This window comes from Danio rerio, chromosome 10, assembly GCF_052040795.2.
Source record: "Danio rerio strain M-AB ecotype USA chromosome 10, GRCz13ab, whole genome shotgun sequence".
NCBI lineage: Eukaryota > Metazoa > Chordata > Actinopteri > Cypriniformes > Danionidae > Danio > Danio rerio.
Window position 1 is genome coordinate 5,378,989 of NC_141030.1, and position 26,476 is coordinate 5,405,464.

Here is a 26,476-nt window from a genome sequence, read left to right on the forward strand (position 1 = left end):
CACCCGGAGGAAACCCACACGAAGGCAGGGAGAACATGCAAACTCCACACAGAAACGCCAACTGAGCCGAGGTTAAAACCAGCGACCTTCTTGCTGTGAGGCGCCACTGCCTCGCCTATTTTATGTATTATTTATTTAGTAATATAGTTGGTCCCACTTTATATTAAGTGGCCTTAACTAATATGTATTTACACAGGAATTAATAGTTTGTTACAATGTACTTATTGTGTAAATACATGTATTCACTGAGTACTTATGCTTTATTAAATACATGTATTTAATTACATCTGTAATTAACTTTTGTTATTACATTTGTAAATACACTGTTGACCATCCCTTACACCTTAACCTACCCTTAAACCTACCCATGCCACCAAACCTGTTCATAACCCAACCCTTATCCCAACTCAAATGCACCACAAGTGTTCTCAATTGCATTATAAACACAGTAAGATACAATATATTTATTTTTTGATGTAAGTACATAGTAGTTAAGGACACTTAATATAAAGTGGGACCATATAGTTTAATATTTTTTTTGGCATGCCACACTCATGAGCTGTTTGCATAAATGTCACAAATACATAAATTATTTGGAAACTTGCTGAATATGGAAAAGTTTCATACACACAAAGTCATCTTAATTGATCATGCTTTTAATGATCACATCTGTGAATTATTAAAATACATGATATATGACTATGTCTTTTCCTCTTCTTTTACTGTCCAGGAATGATGTTTCCCACTCAGAGTGACATTCATCTGGCACCTTTCACTGATGAACATCTTTATATGGAGCACCATGCCCGCTCCAACTTCTGGTAATAACTTCATTATAATCTTCAGTAGTTCTGTAATACTAGCGCAGAAAGCCCATGCTTGAAGCTATGCGATGCTTCCTGGTGACGTGGAGCTGAACCACGAATCACAGCACATTGTTAGCTGACCAATCAGGGCCTCTTGAGGGTGTGCCTTTCGGAGGAACTAGGATATATGACAGTCGTTTTCATGTTAGCGGAGTAGCTGTTAATAATCAACGTAATATATAGTTATTAAAGATAAGTTATTAAAACTATTATGTTTAGAAATGTGTTGAAAAAAAATCTGCTCTCTGGCAAATAATTCAGGGGACTAATAATTCTGACTTCAACCGTATATATAGACCTCCTCTCCCAGACTTCAACCGTATATATAGACCTCCTCTCCCAGACTTCAACCGTATATATAGACCTCCTCTCCCATCAAGTCATCTTTCCATCAAGCAAATTTCTCGTGTTAGCCTAATTGGTTGGCGACATCACTGACTAGAGCGAGAGGTGGCAGTAACGCACCTAAATGTTTGTTGTCGACCACCGAAAAACACTTAGAAGAAGAAATCGTAATTCTTGCCGTCATATGGATTTACTTTTATCAGCTTGACACCGGGCTCACAGCTCTGTGAATGTCTTATTGACTTATTGATCTGCAATAAATGTAGATTGTATTGACGCTACTGCGCTACTTGACTAAAAAAATAGCTTCACTACTGAAAAGCTATTTGATTTCGAAAGTAGCGACGCTACCGCCACGCTACTGAGAAATGGCACCGCTTTAACAAATAGTCTTAGCAGAAGGCATCGAGCATATTAAAAACCGATAAAGCAACAGATTCATATTATTCAACATATCCCAGATTATTAGATAACATGTTAAGAGGTAACCACATTAGTAATCTTTAACATTTTTATAAGTAACTGTAATTTAGTTACACATTTTTTTCTCAGTAACTGTAATGAATTTCTGTGACATTTATTTTGGAATTAAATTATCGTATTTAATCAACATTTCACCGTTACATGTAACTAGTTACTCCCCAACACTGCATACATGTTGTTCTTGGACCCTCTTCTTGTGGTACTGTCTACCCTTCCATACAATGCCATTTAGGCAATCCTGTTTTCATCCATATGAAGCCACTTGACCAAGCCACTGGTGTTGTCTTTCTTTGACTTTTTGAGTGTTTGTTATGCCGAGTTCAGACTGCAGGATTTTAAAAGTAGTCGTGTCACAGATGTTTTCACACTGCATGACTATCTGGGCTAGCGTTTCGTCGCTGCTTTGTTTACACTGCAAGATGGATCGGCGACAGGGACTTTCACATTGCATGACTTTACTTTAGGAAGAATCACTGACAACTTCGTCCAAACTACGTCTCACAGCCTAAAACACGTCGTATATCTTTTGTTATTAACTACATAATGAGAAAGAAGCCTTTAATGTGGTAGAACATGTACATGTTGGCTCACCTGGGTTTAAAGGGAATTAGCCATTTCTCCTCAACGTTGCTAATAAACTAGTCCTGTCAAACCTCCTGTAGTTTTCCTTCAATTCGTGGGTCCATATAAACCGAAAAAGAGCGCTTTTAACTTCTCCCCCAGCCTCCCGCTGGCCTGCAGCAGGTATACACACACACGCACACACAAGTGAATGCTGCTCTCTCATTGGCTGTAGGCGATGGCTGATGTTATTTTCAGTCAAAACTCAATTCACACGGCATGATTTGAATCGCCGACAGCTCCAGATATTTAGCACGCCAAATATCTCGCAGGCATCGGCGACTCATCGGCGATTCTCTCAGATCGCGTCTTTGATAGTTCATACTGTGTGATTGTCACTCACGTGCACGAGCAGCGATTTGCCAGTGATTTCAAGCATTTGTCGGCGATTTCTCAAAACCTGTCGGCGAGCCAATATCGGGGCTAAAATCACGCAGTCTGAACTAGGCATTACTTCATGCTTTGCAAATTTGTGCTTCTTAGACTTTGTCAAGCTCAAACAACAACATCGCACACTAAAGAAAGCTAGTTAACACTGCAAAAAGCTTGTCAACTTTTAAAAAAAGACATTTTCTCAAACTACTGTTTAAACTACTTGATTAAAATGGACTGAAACTCCTGAGTTATTTGGTGACTACTTAATTGTTTTATGTTCATTCATTCATTTTCTTGTCGGTTTAGTCCCTTTATTAATCTGGGGTCGCAGCAGCGGAATGAACCGCCAACTTATCCAGCACGTTTTTACACAGCTGATGCCCTTCCAGCCGCAAGCCATCTCTGGGAAATGTTTTATGTTCAATCTATTTAAATTTGCTGACACTAATAAATTGACTTTGTGTTGTCCTAACACAAATCAATTGTGTGCAACACAACATTTTTTACAGTGCAGATCATCGTGGCGCTGCAGATGCTCTCAACCCTGAATGTTTAGAGCCTCATCTGTGATGGTTTATTTTACATTGGCCCGCAGGGGATTGTGGTTTGCTATAGCATGGAAAGACAGTAATCGTCCCACCGCCCACAGCCTGCACTGTACCTGCACCGTACCGTGACCAAACTGAAGCTCGAGCAGCTTCCTGGTGCTGTAAAACGCTGTGCAAACATTCAGTGCAAGTCTGAATCAGGGGACATACAGTACTTCTCTCACAGTCTGCACTGCTAAACCAGTACTACACTCTTGAACCAATCAAGTGCATTATACTGTATATATTATAGTGTTTACTATAATATACTCTCCCTGCTGAAAAATCCAGCTTAAACCAGCCTAGGCTGGTTGGCTGGTTTTAGAGGGGTTTTGGCCATTTTCAGGCTGGTTACCAGCCATTTCCAGCCTGGCCTTAGCTGGTCAGGCTGGAAAATGACCAGCCAAATCCAGCTTAAACCAGCATGACCACCCTGGTTTAAGCTGGATATAGCTGGTTTTGGCTGGACTCCCAGCCTGACCAGCTAAGACCAGGCTGGAAATAGCTGGAAACCAGCCTGGAAGTGGCCAAAACCCCTCTAAAACCAGCCTGGTCGATCAGCTAAAACCAGCCAACCAGCCTAGGCTGGTTTAGGCTGGATTTTTCAGCAGGGGTAATGGATTTTACAGTATAGTGTAGTATCAACTACAGAGAAATTATAAACTGTTGTAAATGCTGTAGTATAGTTTTTACTACAGTAAACTGTGGTGTATTGCAGTATAATATACCCTATGGTCATAGCAAACTTAGTGTATTGGGTAATTTGTTTATATTTCTATAGTTGTTACCATAGAAACAGAATTACCACAGCAGATTAATTCAAGTACTTTACTATGGTACACTCTATTAGCAAAGGACTTTTGCTGCTATTTAATTGAAATGAGCTGAAACAACAATTCTTGAGAATTTTTTTTTTGGGACAACTTAATTGTTTTATGCTCAATCCACTTCAATTTGTTCATTTAACTCAATCAATTTGTGTTGGTTTTAGTATTTACCATAAATGACTAGTATTTCTTAATGTGGGTTGTGAGTATATTGGACAATATTATAATATTTTATTATTACCCGGCGTCAACACTGAAAAAAGATACTTAAAGCGAGTTAACCAATTGCCATAAAAGCAACAAGTTGACTCAACCCATTGTAAGTTGGAACTGTAAAGTTGACTTAATCTTCATAATTATGCTAATTGTACTCGCTAATTGTACTGAAAAAAAAAGTGTAGTCTATTATCATTTATTGGGCAAATAACTAACTAGCCTGACTTTCTTCAGTCACAATTCGGGATACTATATTTGATTCGGCGTAACTTCAGAACAGGATGTCGTGTTGTGCCAAAGTCGGTGTCCCAATTTCTGTACTGACACAGGATTCCGCTTGGTCTTACATCCTTTTTTGATGGATTATTTTCACTATTCATTATGTCATAGAAGTCAAAATAGGACAAATCAGTCATTTATGGGACAAATTCCTCACCTTTGTCACTGAGGGGGTAACAAGGAGTCTGACACAGAGGGATCCATTTGCAGTATACTTATTAAACACAGTTTAATAACAAGCACACAGTATGCACTAGTGTGCGAACTCACATCAAATGCAGTAATACAAGGTCGATAGGCTGGCGGCTGGCTGTCAAGTATCGTAGTAGAAGGCATGGGTCAGAGACAGGCGGCGTGGATCAAAGTCGATATGCAAGGCAGGGTTCGAGGCTGGCAAGGCATGGTCAAGGGACAGTCCGGGTTATAACAAGGAGATCAGGCAAGGATATGGACCGCTCAGAAAATGTCAGCAAGGCAGAACAAGACTTCACACTGGAGTGAGTGTTTGGTCTGCTTATATGTGTGTGTGGGGGGGGGTGATCAGTGTGATGTGCATCAGGTGTGTTGCAATCAGTGTCTGAGGATGATGTAATGCTAATAGTCTGGTGATGATGACCTCTGCTGGCCAGCGAGGGGAATGACTGGGGCCGAGTCGGTGACAGGGGGGTCTTTCGAACCAGCCCTCACCTTTTTTATGGTTGGGTATTGAGCCTGCATATGATTACGTTTAGTGCTTTTTGCATGTAACTATCCATAATATATTGTTAATACTTTACAATTGTATCTTATAATAAGGCTCCATAAACCTAAGTGGTACCAAAAAAGCTCCTGTAATGGTCATACGGTACAGAATATTAGAGGTTAAAATAAACAAACATCAAGGAACTTTTGGGATGTTACAACAAACCAAAAACTCACCTCTCAGATCTCCGACAACACTTATGACTCTAAACAGGAAGTAGCCGGGTGCTTTACTTTTTGGCATCCCCAGAAACATTTTTGTTGTGGTTCATGTTAGTTGTTGCACATTTCTGTATTTGCATGTGTTGTTGCAATTTGCGAGCATATGTATTTCCAAACTAAAGACTTCCTCTGCGTCCCAAATCGCATACTTATGCACTATTCTACGACATTTTGTAGTATACATAGCGTAAGTAGTGTGTTCAAACTGAAAACTCTAAAAATAATAAGTGCACTTTAATTACCCGGATGATGCACTCATTCAGCCGCTAAAATGAAGTGTGTAATGATGGACACTTCACGCACTCAACGGCTGCGTCCGAAACCGCCTACTACTCAGTAGGTACTGCATTTGAATTTAAACGTACTACTCGGCCGTTAGAAAAGTACGTTCTATACAGTATGAATGTGAAAAGTACGAATGGAATTCGGTAGTACTACATCCGCCATTTTGTCATGGTCACGTGACCTACCTGCGTCGCTTTACTCCCATTCATGAATTCGCTCGCGGGGCATCATGGGATAGCGCAGCATGCATAGGATGCGCACTCTAGAATCTCGCCGGAAGTAGTAAGTCATCCGGGTACTTCTCACATACTGATTTTCAAATTCTATGAATTCGGACATACTACTCGGCTCGCATACTGATTTTAGCGTACTATATATATGCGGTTTCGGACGCAGCCAACGACTGCAGGTTTGCTTACGCAGCGAAAGGAGCGGAGCTATCGGACGCACATGTTGAATAACTTTATTTATTTTGGATTGTGAAAGCAAAATTCTCCTACGAGAGTGATTATAGCGCCTCCCGATGGTGAATGCGGATATACTCACGATAGGTATTATTTGATAATTGGGTCGTTTATTTCACTGATTTGGCAACCGTCAAACGTCATCAGGGAAACGGTTTGAATTTCCGATTAGTAAAAAAACATTAGTGTGCCAATTGGGACGACACTACATACATGCACTATCCTGTTGAGTGTGTAAGTGCATAAGTACATAGTGCATGAGTGCATAGTGTATAGTGTGCCATTTGGGATGCAGCTTATCTTAGTTTTATTAGTGTTTTCCTATTTTTATGTTTTAACTTGAACATCCATAAATTAAAACAAGAAATAAAAGTTGTAATTACAGCAGATGAACCAGTGGAAACATTTTATGTGGGTGGAAATGGAAAAAGAGTGGCAAAAGGATGAGAACCACTGCTCTAGAGCATTCATAAACTCTATTGACAATCCTGAAAAATGTGTTTGACATATATCTTGATTTGACTTCAGGAATCAGAGCTGTTTCTATGGTGTGAACTTGAGTGGGCTTCATTCTTCTGCTGTGGACGAGTTCTTCAAACAGCCGATAGTTGTGAGTCTGTGATTTTCGCATACAGTTGAAGACAATATCATTTGCTCTATGATGTTGTCATGACGTCTCCGTTTTTCAGGACACGTTCGATATGCAGATTCTCATGGCCAGGTCTGTGAAATACACAATCAACTTTCTGGAGGCAAAAGAGGAAGATTTACACAGGTAAATAAATACAGCTTGAGAACAGAGGTTCAAGTAGAAGTTACAGCGTTAAGCAGGAACATTTCTTAGTAAAACCCTTTGAGCTGATTCATCATTTTACTAGTTTTCCATTTCAAATCAGTGCTCATCAGTACATTTATTGTGCTTATTTAAAAGCGGTCAGTCAGGGTTATTAAAGTTCAACATTAGACTTAAATTAAACTTCATTCATTTGCTTTTAACTTGAAATACATTAACCCTTTAATGTGCACTCCTTGAAAATATTTTTTTTGCCCCACATCTAAATTGAATAATAATAATAAATAATAATTCCTTACATTTATGTAGAGCTTTTCTAGGCACTCAAAGCGCTTTACACAATGGGGGGATCTCCTCATCCACCACCAGTGTGCAGCATCCACCTGGATGACGCGACAGCGGCCATTTTGCGCCAGACCGCACACCACACACCAGCTGATTGGTGGAGAGGAGACAGAGTGATGATATGCCTATCATGATATGGGGATGGTTAGGAGGCCATGATGGACAGAGGCCAGTGGGTAGATTTGGCCAGGATGCCGGGGTTAAACCCCTACTCTTTTTCGAAGGACATCCTGGGATTTTTAACGACCACAGAGAGTCGGGACCTCGGTTTAACGTCTCATCCGAAAGACGGCGCTCACTGAGCAGTATGGAGTCCCCGTCACTATACTGGGGCATTAGGACCCACACAGACCACAGGTTGAGCGCCCCCTGCAGGCCTCACTAACATCACTTCCGGCAGCAACCTAGCTTTCCCATGTGGTCTCCCATCCAGGTACTGACCGGGCACAGCCCTGCTTAGCTTCAGTGGGCAACCATGTGAGAGTTGCAGAGAGCTAGCTGCCGGCTAATATACTGAAACAACTCTGATAAAATAATAGTAATAACCTATGAATAAAAGATCAACCAGGTGGTTATGGTGTCTTTTATAGGGTTAACATAAGCTAAACATCCCAGGTATTTGTCAGGATAAATTTATCAAATAATTTGTATAATAAAATAATGATAATTTTTTATATTTAACAGCAATAATTAATATTTTTATTTATAATTATTAATTATTATATTTAATTATTTTTTATTATAAATAATTATTATAATAAATAATAAATGTAATTTTATATTGTTTTAATAATTGTAATAATATTCTAATTGTAATGAGTTGGGTTTGATTACACACACAACTGGAAGCTCATGATGGACTTATTACCAAGATTATAAAGACACCTCACACACACTTTGCTGAGTCTTGTATCCTGTAAGTGAGCATTTTGAAGCGTCTTCCTTGTCTTTCCTTCTGTGGTTTTGGACCCTTGTTTGTTTTTCTGTTTGTGTTGTTTTGCAGCCTGTCCCCACCTTTTACCTGTGTTCTGAATGCGCTTTTGGATTACCTTTTATGCTCCCGTTTGCACCTGTTGTGACCTTTGCCTGTCTGACGATTGTTAAATAAACTGCATGTTGATCCTCATCTCTGTTGTCAACCCAACTCATTACAATTAGAATATTATTACAATTATAAAAACAATATAAAATGACATTTATTATTTATAATAATAATTATTATTATTTATAATAAAAAATAATAATACGAAATAAATATATGAATTAGTACTGTTGAATATTGAAAATTATCATTATTTTATTATACAAAATATTTTATTAAAATGATCCTGACAAATACCTGGGATGTTTAGCTTATGTAAAAAACCTTGTTTGATGCATTTGAAAAAATAAATTCACAATATTTTGTCATTTACAGGTTGGAAATTCCATTTGTCTTTAAGCTGCTGCAGTCAGGACTGATCCACGGACTTGCTTTTTGGTTTGACGTGGCCTTCGTCGGTTCAAAGTGAGAACGACACAAATATGAAAGGAAAATCATCTGAAGAGATTAGGGCTTAATGTGTTAATGTTTATTCTTTTGTTATGTCCTTTTGTACAGGATGACCATATGGCTGTCCACGTCCCCTACTGAACCTTTAACTCACTGGTATCAGGTGCGCTGTCTGCTTCAGACCCCCCTGTTCGCCAAAATGGGACAGACTTTATCAGGACACGTTCACCTTATAGCCAACAAGAGGTATGATGACTAACTTCAGCAATGCATTCAAATGGGATGAAAGGTGCATATTAAGATTTCAGGGTCTGGAACACAATAGCAGGACAAACTACTGTATACTGTATATATAGCAGGATAATGTATATACAGTTGAAGTAAGAATTATTAGCCCCCCTGAATTATTAGTCCCCATGTTTATTTTTCCCCAATTTCTGTTTAACGGAGAGAAGATATTCTCAACACATTTCTAAACATAATAGTTTTAATAACTCATTTCTAATAACTGATTTATTTTATCTTTGCCATGATGACAGTAAATAATATTTTACTAGATATTTTTTAAAGACATTTCTATACAACTTAAAGTGACATTTAAAAGCTTAACTACGTTAATTAGGTTAACTAGGCAGGTTAGGGTAATTAGGCAAGTCATTGTATAACAATAGTTTGTTCTGTAGACTATCGATTGAAATATTAGCTTAAAGCGGCTAATAATTTTTACCTTAAAATGGTTATTACAAAAATAAAAAATGCTTTTATTCTAGCCGAAATAAAGCAAATAAGACTTTCTCCAGAAGAAAATTACTGTGAAAAAATACTGTGAAAATTTCCTTGCTCTGTTAAACATCATTTGGGAAATATTTAAAAAAGGGAAAAAAAATAAAATCAAAGGTGGGCTAATAATTCTGACTTTAACTTTAGATAAGTATCTATAAGTTCTAAAGCAAAGACCTGATGCTGACATTCAACAGACATTTAACTGACTATAAGAAACTTTGCAAGTACATGTCAACTTACACTAACCCTAAGGCTAAACCCAGCCCTAACCCTAAATCTCTTCTTTGATAGGCAAAGCTATGACATTCACATCTCTGCTGTTGTCGATCAGTCCGGATTTAAATCAGGGAACTCTCTGGATTTAAAAAATCCTTTTTTCCGGTAAGCACCATAGAAATATAACTGGAAAAAAAAAAGAAAAGCCAGTCTTAGTCATACCAAATAAGCAAAATTTAACAAGGCACATGTTTTTTTTTCAGAATTCATTAATTGGTAGCATTTGGGTCTGTATTTAAGATGTATTTTTGAGTGTGATCTCTCTCTCTTTTTTTATCAACAGATACGCCTGAATCATCATTTTCATCAGTATCCAGGTCAAAACAGCCGATTTTACAGCATTTTGTAAGCCAGAAATCTGAATCTATGCCGGTTCCATGTGCAGGTGAAATCAGTGTTATAAGTTCATAAAAATAAGCTGACTTGAGTTTGTGTTTTTTTTATACAGTTCCTATAATCTTTAATTGTTTAGATTTACATTAAATGCATCTTCCACTTAACAGTAATATTGTCTTTTATTTTCATGTAAATACTGATCCTCTTGGGCAGCACGGTGGCGCAGTGAGTAGCACTGTCGCTTCACTGCAAAAAGGTCACTGGTTGGAGCCCTGGCTGGGTCCGTTGGCATTACTTTGGAGTTTGCATGTTCTCTCTGCGTTCGCATGGGTTTCCTCCGGGTGCTCCAGTTTCCCCCACATTGTCACGGTTGCAGGTTTGTGCGCTTTTCCAGAGTGTCTGTTTGATCATGTTGGTTTGTTTTTGTTCTGCTCGTGTATTTGTTTTGATCACATGTGATGACGGCACTCAGCTGGCTTGATGAGCCCGCCAGCTGAGGCTCATATTCGGGCCTATATATGGGTCACGTTTTCTATGTGTGCTTAGGATCTGAGGACTAATTTCTGGACCCTGTTTCCCGTCTGATTCCTGCCCGATATCTCCTAGCACTAGCACCACATTCACTACTTGATTTTTGTTTTGACTTTGTCAATAAATATTATTTTGTTAAACTCGCACTTGGATCCCCCTGCACATTCTTTTATTCGTGACAAAACGAACTGACCAAAACACACAGAAAACGTGACCCATATATAGGCCCAAATATGAGCCTCAGCTGGCGGGCTCATCAAGCCAGCTGAGTGCCGTCATCACACGTGATCAAAACAAATACACGAGGAGAACAAAAACAAACCAACATGATCAAACAGACACTCCGGAAAAGCGCACAAACCTGCAACCGTGACACACATTCCAAGACGTGTTGTAGGTGAACTGGGTAAGCTAAATTGTCCGTAGTGTATGTGTGTAATGTATGTCCTGGTCCTCCAGATTGGTGGTTGAGTGTTATATATATAGATGTTAAAAAACAATAAATGGCCCTGGGAGTTAGTAAGTAAGGTATGTGGCTTAAATAAGTGAACAACTTCTCCAGAAACATTTTTACATGCTCATTTGTAAATAGAATTAGAAACAAAAGATCCTTATTGACCATATTTGGAAGGGTCGTAAATATTATTGAGCTCCACTCCTTCAGCTGCATACATGCAAACATTTATAATGTATAAAAAAAGGCTGCAAATAAAATTTATCATCAAAAATGCTAAAATTAAAGGTATCACAGTTTCAATGAAATTATAAAGCAAGTTAAAAATTTCTGATAATCAGAAGAATGATTATTAGTGGTTTTGTTCCAACAATAACATCATCATATAACAGCAAATCCTCCTATTAAAATGATTTCTCAAGGATGACATTTAAGCTTTAAATTACAGGAATAAAATACATTTGAAACTACATTAGGCATGGGATAATAACCGTTTTTAAGGTATATCGCGGTTTTGAAAAGTCAAAGTTTAAAAACCACCAACATTTTCTGCTGTACCGTTCCTAAGGTATGAGTAAGATTTTTTTATTTACGTCTTTTTTACGACAACAGTATCTCCAGCAGAAAGGATCTCCAAAGATGCCGCTTTAAAATAATTTATTTAAATCAGTGTTTTTGAAACTAATGAAGACAGCAGAAGTCAAAGATTAATTTTAATGATTTACCCTGACATGTTTAATGCTCCAAAAATATTACAAATGTTTCTTAAATAAACTATAGTGTTCACAGGAGTAAAGTTAAAAATTTTTACCCAGACATTTAAAAAGAACACATTTTAGAGCAGTAATCATAATACTGTCAAACTGAGACATTTTTATCCAAGGTTATCATACCGTCAGAATCTTACTCCGTCCCATGCCTAAACTACATTCAACAAGAATTTAATATTGTGATAATATTTAATAGTTTTACTGTGTTTTTGATCAAATAAATGCAGCCTTGCTGAGAAAAATATTCTTTTTTAAAACCAAACATCCAAACTAGTGTAGAAGTGTGTGAACATATAATAGAAACATCTGTAAAGTCCAGCTGTCTCGATTAGTTTTTAATAAAACTGCAAAACAGTCGTCAGATTTACAGTACAACCTCAATTATTGAGACAGTACATCCACTGCATTAAAACCCCCACAGTTTTAGAGCAAACGTCCAAACATTTGCGCAGCCATATGTAAATTTCCTCAGAGACTGATAGAATGACCAATGGATGAGACTGAGATTTAAAAAAGAAAACGTGATTATAAAAATAACATATTCCCTTTACTGTAGCCTGACCTTTTTTACTTTTCAACACATCTGAGCTGATCTGGCGTACGATAAAGACAGGCAGCACGATCATGACATAAATCACTTCAGATCTCAAATATTTCTGTCAAATACTGAATCAAATCAACGGTTTAAAAACAAACGAAATAAGAATATCTTCGTCCATTCCTTATCTGTTTTCAAACAAAAAAGGAAAATTTAGAAAACGGACATTTTTTGGTTTTTCTTTTGCTCACAAAAAACGGGAAAAAATTGATTTTGGCTCGATTTTTTTTGGTTTAGGGTGGGAAAACAGATAACGACTTTAAAATTCATTATTCACATGTAGGCGGCGCTGAAATGCCCTTTTCTTCTGATTGGCCAATCAAATGTGAGCTCGTGATGTCGGCCTCAAAATAAAAGTCCTACATATATATGTATAAATAAAATAGGAGGAAATAAATTTAAAACCAATGGTACCCTTTGTTATAGCCCCAAGACCCATTGCGTTCTTAATCTAGTCCTGCTAACAATTAAAAAACTAAACAATAAAAAAATAGGTAAAAAATATTTATTATTATTATTTAGGCCTACAGTAGCTCTGAAACAATTATGCAAACCAGGTGCTGCTTGGAAATGGCTATCTTTGCTCAGCATCATGTACACAGCAGCAAGAAGTTGGCAGCAAACTATAGGCATATTATTATTATTCATTCATTCGTTTATTTTTTTTCAGCTTAGTCCCTTTAAACCGTTATTATTATTTTCATTTTAAAGGCTTTGCTTGAAAACAATCATGCATACCAGGATCTGCTTGGAAATGGCCATCTTTGCTCAGCGTCAGGTGCACAGCAGCAAGAAGTTTGGCCGCAAACTATAGGCATATTATTATGATTTATTCATTCATTTTCTTTTCAGCTTAGTCATTTTATATTATTATTATAATTATTATTGCTCAGAAAAAATCATGCATTTGCAATCATGCTAATTTTTGCTCAGCGTCAGGTGCACAGCAGCAAGAAGTTTGGCAGTGAACTATTTCCTTCTTTTAATGAAAAATGTGTAATGATACTGCTAATTAACGTTTTTATTCAATTTATGCATACGCAATGAATGTAAGCCTGCTAACTGATCAAATTATAGAATATTTAAACTTAGTTCATATATATAATTATAATAATTATTAAAAGCCTGAGTGCTGATCTGCAGAGGACTTTTATTTTGAAGGCGACGTCACGAGCTCAGATTTGATTGGCCAATCAGAAGAAGGCATATGATTCATATGATGAATTTTAAAGTCGTTTATTTGTTTTCCCACACTAAACCAAAAAACAAAAATCGAGGAAAAATCTCGTTTTTTGTGAACAAAAGAAAAAACAAAAAAACGGCCATTTTCTTAGTTTTCTTTTTTTGTTTGAAAACGGATAAGGAATGGATGGAAGATATCCTGATTAAACGTAAATATTTGACCACGTCGGCAGATTTATCAGCAGAAATAATGCCATGATGTAAATCAACTTGCGTTTCCTGAAAATAAATTGAAATGCAAAGGAGCTGTGATAATCATAAACATCTTAAAAATCGACAACAAAAAACAAAGTCAGCTGGCCATTTAAAGCATAAAACACAAATTTCATTTTATCGAGCTCGTTTTCCGCATAAGCTCGAGACATATGAGGGACAAGTAACAGCCCTATTGCACTCTGCTCTGTCATGATTACAAATATGTAATGACAACATTAAAATACATGTGACAACGAATAAACGAAACGACCGCGAGTCATTTCTGTAAACCAAATCTGCTGGTCAGACTGGCAAAATAACATATATATGCACAAGTGGTCCTTGCGGAATGATGGCTTGAGGGATTTTGACAATACTTGTTGGTTAGCGTGCGCGGCATTCGGGACGCTGCTATCAAACGCCCAGTTTGTTGGCCTGTGTTAGCACGACCTTCAGCACCGGCATGAAGGCGGACGTCTCGCTGAAGTTGCTGTTGCTGACGATGTGTGTGTGGATGTTCAGTCCGTCGGCGTACGAGCGACACTCGATGCTGTGGGCCATGTTGTGAAGACCGCCGATGATAGCTGGAGACAACTGCACAGAAAAACAAATATATAGTGTTTGTGGGGAAAAAACAGAGTGCAAAATGCCAAATGATGTATAATCGTTGTTTCCATCCATCTCATTTTTATTATAATTTTTTTATACGCTTTTATTTTCATTGTAAAAAACATACATACATATAGTACCACCTGAATCCTAACAAGAGAGATGGACCATGTATCAGAGTTCTTTTGGAAGCACTCTATCGCAGTAAGTGTAACTTAACTACTGTCACGGTCAGCAGTGATCTAGCAGTTGCAGATTGCTGGAGAACTACAAATCCCATCATGCACCTCACACACACACACCAGTTCCAGTTCTTTCCCCGATTACACATGCACAGCTGGTAGTTCATCATAGATTGATTACCAGGACTATAAATACACCTCACATTCACACACACTGTGCTGAGTCTTTTCCCCCCATAACATTTATGAACATTTTCCTTGCCTAGTCCTTCCGTGGTTTTAGATCTTTGCTTTGTTCGCTTTATGCATTTACAATATATAAACAACCAAAGGTTGCAGTTTGTGACTCCGGCCTAAATGAGTAGATTTTTTGATGATGTCATACTTATGAGGGGGGTTATTTTACTACTACTGACGTTGCTACTGCCGCTGTTCAATTCCTGCATCTACCACCTGTGCAGAAACCAACAATATAATAACTAGATAATATGGAAGCATGCGATTTCAGACAAAGCCTGACTTGTAAACAATGAAACATTAAAACATGTAATGGAAATAAAGCCTTTTCAAAGGTGTTGTGATTAATTTAGACTCAGTCTGTGTGTTTGTTAAGAGTAAAATACTCACTGTTTGTTCTCTCAGCTTGTCGTAGAGAAGCTCAAGCCTCTTATGAGCATCGTCCAGCTTTCTTTTGGTTTGCTGTTAGGATGAAAGGGGGAAACGTTGGTTATTTGTAATGCGTTATTAACTTATTATTATTGTTGAAAACCTGTATGGCTCGTCATTTGGCTTTTTTTTTTCGAAAGAGGTTGAAATAAATATATACTTTTTTTCTATTCAGTAAAACTAATCCTTGAGCTATCATTACATGCTGTTGAAGTGTAATGGGATGTTGGTGTCCACACTTGTCAACATAATCTACAGACATCATGTCGCAGTGGAATAAGAAAATTCTAATACATGAAAACCAATATATCAAGAACTCAAATATTTTGTGTGTGTTTTTTCTTTTTGGAAAGAAACTGGTACATTCATTCAAACATGGTACATTAAATACAGTGCATCCGGAAAGTATTGATAGCCCTTCACTTTTTACACATTTTTGTTATGTTACCGCCTTATTCCAAAATGGATTAAATTCATTTATTTGCTCAAAATTCTACACACAATACCCCATAATGACAATGTGAAATACGATTTTTGGAATTGGTGCAAATTTATTACAAATAAAAAAGCTGAAAAATCACATGTACATCAGTATTCGAATTGGGTAGGCTAGATTGGAAACCCACCGGATCTGAAGCAGCGGTCAAGCATTTCTGGATCAGTCCCTCAAAAGTGGTCTTTAGGACCATGTGCTCCTCTGGGATGGGCTTCTTGGTGATCTTCTCAGTGGGTATGGCCTGAAGTGGCTGAAAAGGGGACACAATATAATATCCAACACAATGGGCAGCACATTTAATAAGTGGTCAGAAACTTGTAAATAACTCATGAAAGAATCAGATAAGGTTAAAACCAAGCACACCATTGTTTTTCTTGTGAAATTCCCAATAGGTTTGATGTGTCACATGACCCTTTTCCTATCGAAAAAACTAAAGTTGGATCCAAGATGGCCGACTTCAAAATGGCCACCTTGGTCACCACCCATCTTGAAAAGTTTGTCCGCTCACATATACTAATATGCCACAAACAAGATGTTTATATCACCAACCATTCCCATTTTATTAAGGTGTATCCATATTAATGGCCCACCCTGTAGATTAAAATTAAAATAATCTATGCCCACCTATAGTACTGTATCAGTTTCCAAAAAAAAAAAAAAAAAAAAAAAGCCCTAAAGTTGATAACAATGATAATATTGTTTTTGAGCAGTAGATTCCTGACATGATGTCTGAAGGATCATGTGATGATGCTGAAGACTGGACATTAAATGAAAACTACAGTCTACTAAACTACACTAAACTAAAACTACACTTGTTATTTTAAATCATAATAAAACCTCTGATTAAATAACATTTCATAAACATATCTTAATCTCATTGATCCCGAACATTAGTACAGCAGTGTTTTTATTTCACAATGAGCAGGGCCAGACGGAATCTGCGGACATTTTTTGCTTTTTCTGCGGAGAATTTTGGTAAAAATCTAAGAATTATTTTGGGAGTATCCAGTGGAGTATCATAACTAAAACCTTAATATATTAAATAAAAAGTAATAAATTACTGAATAAAAACTGAATAAATTCAGATTTACACATTTACTCAAGTAATTAAAAAGAATTAATAATGAGCTAGAAGTCTGTGGAAAATCTGCGGAATTCTGCGCACGCAGATTCCGTGTGGGCCTATACACGAGTCAGTACCTTTATGACATCGCCAATTGGAGCTCCGGGCGCACCTTCCATGTTCCCCTGAGGCATGCTGGGATTCCTGGGTCCCAGCGGCTGCTGCTGGATGGGGGTGAAGGTGGCAGGACCCGCGGATTGATCTGGCACCTGTTGTTGAGGCTGAAGGGTCTGCATGCCAGCAGGGGCCTGAGGGTCCCCCAGAGGGGCCATGATGGGCGCTGTAATGGGTGCGGGAGGAGTGAAGTGTTGTGGAACCTGGAGAGCAAAAACAGAGAAGGTTTTCTTGAAATCAAGGCAGTGTAATTCAGGATTCTGCCACCTCGGTTTTGTTAAATCTTGCTATGGTGGCAGAGTCTAGACACTAGTCCTGTCTTGTCTTGTATGTTGTGCTCGACTTGAGTATTCTCGGGTCAAGTACTCATTCGGATCGAGTCTCTGCTGTGCTCAGGCCGCTCTCTTCCTAGTGTTTGTTCTGTCGGCATTACACTGTCTCTCATTCGTTCTCTCATTGTCTGTGTGTTCTAGTCCCGTTTTACGTGAACAAGGCTTGTGTTATTTCTTGTGCTCTCCTGCCTATTGTCTAGTCCCAGCCTTCTTGTTAACCCATTATTAGTTTACTCAGTTCACCTGTTTGGTTGTTAATTCTTACTCTTTATAGTCTCCTCTTGTCTGCTGTTCTTCAGCAGTTCAGTCCCTGCCAGACCAGTTTGTTATTTGTTTTGTTCATGTTTTCTACCTCTTGGTTGTTTTTGTTTTCCTTTTGTTTTATTTAATAATGATTAAATACTCATTTTGGAGGCTGCACGGTGGCGCAGTAGGTAACACGTTCGCCTCACAGAAAGAAAGATGCTAGTTCGAGTCTCAGCTGGGTCAGTTGGCATTTCTGTGTGGAGTTTGCATGTTCTCCCCGTGTTTGAGTGGGTTTCCTCCAGGTGCTCTGGTTCCGGCATTTTTCCCCCTTTAGGTTTTTAAACTCACCTTCTTCTTTTTGGCTGCTCTGCTGAGGGCTGGCGGGTCGTTCCAGCCATTCTGAGGTCCTGCAGACAAACAAAACAAAGCGTCTCATTTTAGATGCAATGGAACAACCTGCACCTCAGAGCGGACATCAATTTAACTACCAAAATGGCTGTTATTGAATATAAAATCATACTGATTATAAGTAGATTCATAATCACTAAATCTGCATCCACCATTGAATACAAATGATGTCTTGAGAAACAAACAAAATAAACCATTTTAACATAATTACATCCTAATTAGATTAATAACTTTAAGTTAATTTAGGAAAATCTAAATAATCAACTTTTAAAATTTTCTGGATCTGTACTTTATTGATTTAGATTTTTTTTTTTAATAATCTGAACTGGACAATTATGGTCCAGCATGTAAGATTGTTATAACATTTGCACTTTATCTTACAGTACATGCACTTACAGTGTACTACTGGGTACAAAAGGTACCTGCAGGGGATATAGCCAGCTAGTACACCGGAGGTGCATGTGGAACTAGACTGTAAAATGAAGTACTTCTGTTATTATGCTCTTTGTAAATTCACCTTCTAAACCCCAGGCTGTTTCTTGGTAAAATCCATCTGAAAATAAAGAAGGCAGCCATTGCATAACATGTAGTTGGACAACAAAAAATTGTATGTATGTGTAATAAGCTTGTAATAAATGTGTAATAGGCATGTAATACTGTTACTTGGTAAAATCCACATGTAAACAAGTTAGCACAATATAATTGAATATTTTGTAATCAAAGAAATATACTGCAGTATTTATATGTAATAATCATGTAATAAATGTGTAATAAGCATGTAATAAATGTGTACTAGGCATGTAATACCGTTTCTGAAAATAAAAGTAGACGACACGTAACCCAGTTTAAAATTTTTGTAATTATAAAAAAGTTGTTTAGTATTTAAATGCAATAACCAAGAAACATGCATTAAGAATCTTTCTGTAAGAAAAAGAGTTTAAAAAGTATGTAATAAACGTGTAATAAGCATGTATTAGGGATGAAATGTTTCTTGGTAAATATCCATCTGTTAATAAACAAGGTAGACGATTCATAAAAGTTGAACTTTTTGTAATAAAAAACTAGTATTTGTTATAAAATATGGAAAGGAACATTTTGTGATAAACTTAGTTTAGTACTTCATATAATAAGCATGTAATAAACATGTAACAAGTACTAAACATGCAATAGGCCTGTGATGATGTAACAAGCATGTAATAATACATAATAGTTGATCATGTAAGAAACGTAATAATGTGCAACAGGCACATTTTTAAGAAGATAGTACTATCACACTTAAATATTCCATTGTGCAATGTGTAATACACATGTAATAATGTTTCTCGGTAAAACCATCTTTAAACAAGGTAGATAATGTGCAACATTTACATTGTTTATAATAAAATACTAGTTTAGTACTATATGTAATAAGCATGTAATAAGCATGTAATACGTGTGTAATAAATGTGTAATAAGCATGTAATAAATGTGTACTAAGTAATGTATTGTTTATTTTTTATGAAATTAGTCTAAATAAACAAGATGATAAACAAGGAGAACAAGTTTAGTATAATATGTAATAAGCATGTATTACACATGTAACAATCATGTAATGAGTAAGAACTATGTAATAAATGTGTAATAACCATGTAATTACTGTGTAATAAACATGTATTAAATGTGTGATAGGCTTATAATGTGTAAAAAAGTAGACAATGCATAACAGTTGAATGTTTTGTAATAAAAGAAAACTAGCATTTACTTAGTATTTATGGAATGGAACGTTTTGAAACAACTAGTTTAAAACTATATGTAATAAGCTTGTATAAAGTGTGCAGTAAACATGTAATAGGCATGTAGTAAAGTTTTTTCGTGAAATAAGTCTGAAATTAAACAAGCTAGACGATGCATAAAGTAGTTGAACATTTTGTTAAAAATTGTTTAGTACTATATGTAATAACCATGTAATAAACATGTATTAGGCATGCAGTAAATTATCTTTGAGAAATTTATCTGAAAATAAACAAGGTAAATGATGCGTAAAGTAGTTGAATGTGATAAAATTAAGTTTGGTATGATATGTAATAAGCATATACTACATGTGTAACAAGCATGTAATAAATGAGCAATAACTATGTAATGAATGTGTAACAACTACGTAATAAATGTGTAATAACCATGCATTAAAATGTGTAATAGGCTTGTAATAATGTGAAAATGAAGTAGACGATGCAGTTCAACAGTTGAACGTTTTGTAATACAAGAAAACTAGTATTTACTTTGTATTTATGGAATGGAACATTTTGTAATAACTAGTTAAAAACTATATGTAATAAGCTTGTAACAAGTGTGTAATAAACGTGTTATAGGCATGTAGTTGTTTCTTTGTGAAATTCATCTGAAAATAAACAAGGTAGACGATGCATAATTTCCAATTTATGCAAGGAAGACAATGCATAATAAGCTTGTAATAAACATGTAATTAATGCGTAATAGGAATGTAATGGTTCCTGATAAAATTCATTTTTAAATAAACAAGGTAGAGATAACAGTTGAACATTACAATAAAAGAAAACTAATATTTATTTAATAAAATACGTAATGGAACATTTTGTAATGTGTAATAAGCATTTAATAAACATGTAATAGGCATGTAGTTAAGTTTCTTTCTAAAATTAGTCTGTACATAAACTAGTTTAGTACTATAGGTAATATGTAATAAACATGTAATAAATGTGTAATAGGCCTGTAACAATGTTTCTTGGTAAATTTTATTTTTAAATAAACAAGGTAGAGATAACATAGTTGAACATATTGTAATAAAAGAAAACTAGTATTTATGTAATAAAATACAAAATGGAACATTTTGTAATAAACCAGCTTAGTATTATATGTAATAAACATGTAATGTATAATAAAGTGTAATAATGTGTAACAACAGGCACATTTTTAGGTTGGCAGTACTATCACAAATACATTTCAATCATAAACAAAAGCCTAGAAACTCCAATTCTGCAAAGTTTAAAAGATGCATCATTGCAAAAATTAATCGTTTTGGAATTGAATATATATATAATGTGTGTATGTGTGTATGTATGTGATATGAAACACTCATAATATGATCTCTCTGGAGCTAAGTGCAGACCTGTTCTCTGGGAGGCTGGAATCAGTGCGGGTTCATGCTGAGTACCTGGAGCTCGGGCTCCTGGAGGAGGAAGGTAAGACGTGGGCGACCCGGGCCCACCATGCTGGAAACACCCTCCAGAAGACACGGCTGGAGGAGGACAGAAGGACTGAGGAGGCGCAGAAGCCTGAGAGGAGGCTGAGAGCATGAACTGAGGAGGATAAACAGCAGCAGAGGAGGATGAAGGAGGAGGAGGAAGAGGAGAGCCGGCAGAGGAAGCGTACGGCAGAGGCTGATAGATGCCAGGTGTACCGGCAGAGGGTGTGAACTGCTGGACAGGAGGATAGTCTGAAGTTTAGGAGGAGTGGAGAGAATGGAGCAAATGCAGTTAGTCATTCATAGGGGCATTTCAACATTATGAGCATGCAAATATTAATATAGGGATATTTAATATTATAATGGAGACAGTTCAAACAAAAATGCCATCTGTTCCAAACCTGTTTGAGTTTCTTTCTTTTGCTGAACACTAAAGAAGATCATTTGAAGGATTTTGGATATCGGTAACCATTGACTTCCATAATATGTTTTTTTTTTCATACTACGGATGTCATTGGTTGCAAGATTTCAGCATTCTTCAAATTATCTTCTTAGGTGTTAAACAGACGGAAAAAAATCAGGTTTGGAACCACTTGAGGGTGTGTAAATTTTCATTTTTAGGTGAACTGTGCCTTTAAAGCATCCCTTCTAAAACAGGTATAGGTATATGTAAATGATAACATCTTGAGCAAAGGATCATGCACAGATGTTTTACAGCAGCCTGCATTCTAAAGCTCAAAGTAGACTTGGCTTTTAACATTAGCGCTGGGTTATGTAAAGAATAATTGATGATGGGCTGAAAAATAATACACAGCCAGGATGTGAAATTGAGTGTGCATTTTTTTAACGGGGTTGTGCATTATTTTGTAATGTAATGGGACAGAGTAAGTTATTCCTTTATTAATTATAATTTACTAATTTAATTATGCTATGGTTCCTACACCTAAAGCCAATGTTCACGTTGTATTGCAAAACGTTTGTCAGGTTTTAGTCCACAAACTTTGCAGGCTGTAAAATAACTCAAATCATTCAGATAAGTAAAATGGAACTATAATACTTACACTAGGAAATACAAAAAAGGGCAAAAATGTAGAGTCTTCAAGCTGAAAGGGTTACTGCATTATGCTAGAAAGTAGTCACGATACTGGAAATTGATATCAATCGATACTGAAAATTTTTAAATGTCTATTTCCCGCTAACATTTGACCACTGTTGAGCACCTTCTCAAACACAGCTGATTTGCCATTGTGTTCACATGCTCAACAGAAAAGACTGTGATTGGCCATTAAGGTCGTCAGTTCACCAAACTCACGACTATTTACTGTATGTAACCACAGATACACAGCCGCAAAGTAGTTGGAACAGTTTTGTAATAAAATAAAACAAATTTAGTATTTATATGTAACATGCATGTAATAAACATGTAACAAACATGTTATAAATGTGTAATAGGCATGTAACAATGCTTCATAAAATCTATATGTAAACAGATAGACAATGCGCAAAAGTTGAACTGTTTGTAATTTAAAAAAGAAGCTTTATCATTTATATGTAATAAGCATGTAATAAACGTATAAGCATGTAACAAACACGTAATACGCATGCAATAAATGTGTTATAGACCTGTAATGTTTCTTTAAAAAAATCCATCAGTAAACAAGGTAGACAATGCGCAACGTAGTTGAAGATTTTTTTGTAATAAAAGTAAACTGTAATAAAAACTTAGGCATGCAATAAGCATGTAACAAACACATAATAAGCATGTAATAAGCATGCAATAAATGTGTTATAGACGTAATAATGTTCCTTTAAAAATACATCTGTAAACAAGGAAGCCAATGCGCAACGTAGTTGAAGATTTTTGTAATCAAAGAAAACTAGTTTAGTATTTTTATGTAATAAGCATGTAATAAACACGTAATAAGCATGTTATAAGCATGCAATAAATGTGTTATAGACGTAATGATGTTTCTTTTAAAAATCCATCTGTAAACAAGGTAGTCAATGTGCAATGTAGTTGAAGATTTTTGTAATAAAAGCAAGTTTATATGTAATGAGCATGTAATAAGCATGTAACAAACACGTAATTAGCATGTAATAAACATGTATTAATCATGTAATAAACATAATAAGCATATAATAAACATGTAATGAGCATGCAATAAATATGTAATAAGCATGCAACAAATGTGTTATAGAAGTAATAATGTTTCTTTAAAAATCCATCTGTAAACAAGGTAGACAATGTGAAACGTAGTTGAAGATATTTGTAATCAAAGAAAGCTAGCTTATTTATTTGTAATAAGCATGTCATAAGCATGTAATACTGCTTCTTAGTCAAATCATCAGCTCACCGAACCGCTGTTTACTGAATGTAGCCACAGATACAGGGACACTAGAGTGTTTTAAAGCAGCAAAATAGTTGGAACAGTTTTGTGAAGGAAAAGTAGTTCAATATGTATATAAGTATGTAATAAACATGCAACAAATACATAACAAATATGTAATAGACATGTAATAACGCTTCTTTATAAAATCTATATGTAAACAGGTAGACAATGCACAACTTAGTTGAACTGTTTGTAATTAAAAAAATGCTTTAGTATTTTATTTTAGTATATATGTAACAAGCATGTAGTAAACGTGTAATAGTTTCTTCATAAAATTCCCTGTAAACAAGGTAGACAATGCGCAAAGATTTTTGTACTCAAAGCTAGTTTATTTATATGTAATAAAGATGTAATAAGTGTGTAATACTACTTGGTCTGGAGTGTTTTAAAGCCACGAAGATCAGCTGGCCTGTTTATGAGCTTCACGGCTTTGAAACGCTCCAGTGTCCCTGTATTTGTTGTTAAACAGTGGTGAGTTTGGGGAATTGATGACCTTCTCGGCTAATCACAGTCATTTCTCGAGCACGTGAACACAATGGCAAATCAGCGCTGTTTAAGAACGCCATCAACAGCGCCCAAATGTTAGCAGGAAATGGACATTTTAAAAATTTCAATACCGATTGGTGTCGAATTCCAGTATCGTGACAACACTATCCATAGAATTGTGGAATAAATAGATATTAAACTGTATTGGATTGAAGAGACTTATATTATTAATGGCAAGCAGAAGAATTTTGAAACATATATGAACACTTTATTACTGTGTTATTATTGTTTTTATCAATATATATATATATATATATATATATATATATATATATATATATATATATATATATATATATATATATATAATTATTTTTTTATTTTATTATAAATTTTTTTTGGGTTATGTAATTTTAACTACTTTAGCTGTGTGGTAACTAAGGCATGGATCACACGGAACATGAAATAAAAAAATTCTATTGGCGTGTAGCATTTTGCGTACTGCTTATGTTCTCTGGGCACTTCTCATTTTAACCACTTCCATGTTTTACGTTTTTGCAGGAGCGATCCTTGTGCCTGCAGTTAAAAAAAGCAGCCCAGGCTTATTGGAAATGCATCCCCCTTAGACTACAATTTTGACAGAATAAATGAATATGTTGTTCCAGGTATGTTTCAAAATCTAAAAACATTGTCAAAACATTACATGTGACTTCAGCCTTCAATTGTAATCAAACAAAGACGAAATAAATGGTACTGGGGTTGGAGTCAGCAGTGAAACACACGTGTTGCACTACTTGTAGTAAAAGCACAAGCAGATCTGACACGGCTGATTAGAAAACATAGACGAACATGTATGAATACATTATTCAGGGTACGAATCGTTGGACGTTTTACACTAGATGTCTAGGACTATTGATGTCTATGGAGGATTAGAGAGCTCCAGGATTTCATCTAAAATATTGTCATTTGTGTTATGAAGATGAACGAAGGCCTTAGGGGTTTGGAAAAACAAGAAAGTGAGTAAATAATGATAGAATTTTCTTTTTTTTTATATATTTGTTGTAAAAACCAGGACTGCAGTGTTTTGCAGACTTACTCTGGTACTGCTGCGAGTACATGAACGGAGTGGAAGCAGGAACAGACGCCATCGCTGGAGACTGCAGGCCAAAGGCTGGAGGTGTGGAGTCTCCCTGACAAGACAAATAAAGACAGAGAAGGGCATTTAGAAAGACTTCTGTCATGTTGTGTGTTGAGGAAATGCAGTCCTGCAATTAACACAAACATTGTGCAAAACTCTTTGGATTTGATTCAATACTACTACTACTGTTTTAAAAAGCCTCTTATGCTCAACAAGGCTGCATTCAAAGCAGAAATACGATTACTATAACAATATTAAAATAAATTACAAATTGTTGCAAATTATAAATAAGTGTTTTCTATTTGAATGGATTTTAAAATATTATTTTCATATATCTGCGATTCTTGCTTCATTTATTGACTGTTATTGTTCCTTATGTATGTACTCTGACCTGTCCACCAAGTTACCTTTACACACACGCACACACCTGACTATAATGTTGTTGTTTTAGTTTTTTGTTTGTTATTGTTTTTTTTGTTGATGTTTCTTTGTAATATCTATATATCTATCTATATCTATATATATATATATATATATATATATATATATATATATATATATATATATATATATTCATCATCATTAGTTTTTATTGTCACAAGAGATCGAGATTTTTTTCTTTGAATATAAAGTTTCAAAATAATAATTTTACATTTACAATTTGTATACATTTCCACACGGTCACATTTCATTTAATTAATGAATCCTTCTTTTTATCCTTCTTTAATCCTTTTTTTTTAAAGTATTATTATTGTAGTATAATAATTGGTCTGGCTGCTACCGAAAGGCATTGTAATGCTTGTAGTTTGAAAGACAAACACTCAAGACACCAAATCTGAATCCTTGAACAGATTTGATTGCTGGTGATATTAGGAAGTTATTACATACATAAACGCTTAAGCATTAAACAAACATCTCATCAGCCACTATTGTCAGTTTTTCTTCAAATAAATCATTTATA

At 35.9% G+C, this 26,476-nt stretch overlaps 2 protein-coding genes across 44 annotated transcripts in view; one reads left to right on the top strand and one right to left on the bottom strand.

Annotated features, from left to right (window-relative positions):
• The window catches only part of carm1l (coactivator-associated arginine methyltransferase 1, like), a 31,317-nt gene extending 20,817 nt beyond the window's left edge, over nucleotides 1-10,500 (top strand). For all 7 annotated transcript variants that reach the window (XM_087270025.1, XM_087270024.1, XM_087270028.1 and 4 more), the window contains 7 exons: nucleotides 731-821; nucleotides 6,840-6,921; nucleotides 7,001-7,086; nucleotides 8,867-8,956; nucleotides 9,050-9,187; nucleotides 10,016-10,105; nucleotides 10,284-10,500. In XM_087270025.1, the coding sequence (XP_087126151.1) occupies nucleotides 731-821; nucleotides 6,840-6,921; nucleotides 7,001-7,086; nucleotides 8,867-8,956; nucleotides 9,050-9,187; nucleotides 10,016-10,105; nucleotides 10,284-10,293 (587 nt within the window). In that variant the 3' untranslated portion in view covers nucleotides 10,294-10,500. The remainder of the gene's footprint in view (nucleotides 1-730; nucleotides 822-6,839; nucleotides 6,922-7,000; nucleotides 7,087-8,866; nucleotides 8,957-9,049; nucleotides 9,188-10,015; nucleotides 10,106-10,283) is intronic.
• Nucleotides 10,501-12,411: 1,911 nt separating this feature from the next.
• The window catches only part of sec31a (SEC31 homolog A, COPII coat complex component), a 43,447-nt gene continuing 29,382 nt past the window's right edge, over nucleotides 12,412-26,476 (bottom strand). For 5 of the 37 annotated variants that reach the window (XM_087268815.1, XM_087268811.1, XM_087268805.1 and 2 more), the window contains 7 exons: nucleotides 25,474-25,567; nucleotides 21,427-21,753; nucleotides 18,243-18,301; nucleotides 17,280-17,519; nucleotides 16,210-16,329; nucleotides 15,545-15,616; nucleotides 12,412-14,720 (listed from right to left, as the gene is read on the bottom strand). In XM_087268815.1, the coding sequence (XP_087124941.1) occupies nucleotides 14,541-14,720; nucleotides 15,545-15,616; nucleotides 16,210-16,329; nucleotides 17,280-17,519; nucleotides 18,243-18,301; nucleotides 21,427-21,753; nucleotides 25,474-25,567 (1,092 nt within the window). In that variant the 3' untranslated portion in view covers nucleotides 12,412-14,540. Of the gene's footprint in view, nucleotides 14,721-15,544; nucleotides 15,617-16,209; nucleotides 16,330-17,279; nucleotides 17,520-18,242; nucleotides 18,302-18,819; nucleotides 18,856-21,426; nucleotides 21,754-25,473; nucleotides 25,568-26,476 lie in introns of all 37 variants that reach the window. The other 32 variants (XM_087268816.1, XM_087268812.1, XM_087268806.1 and 29 more) reach the window with 14 other exon arrangements.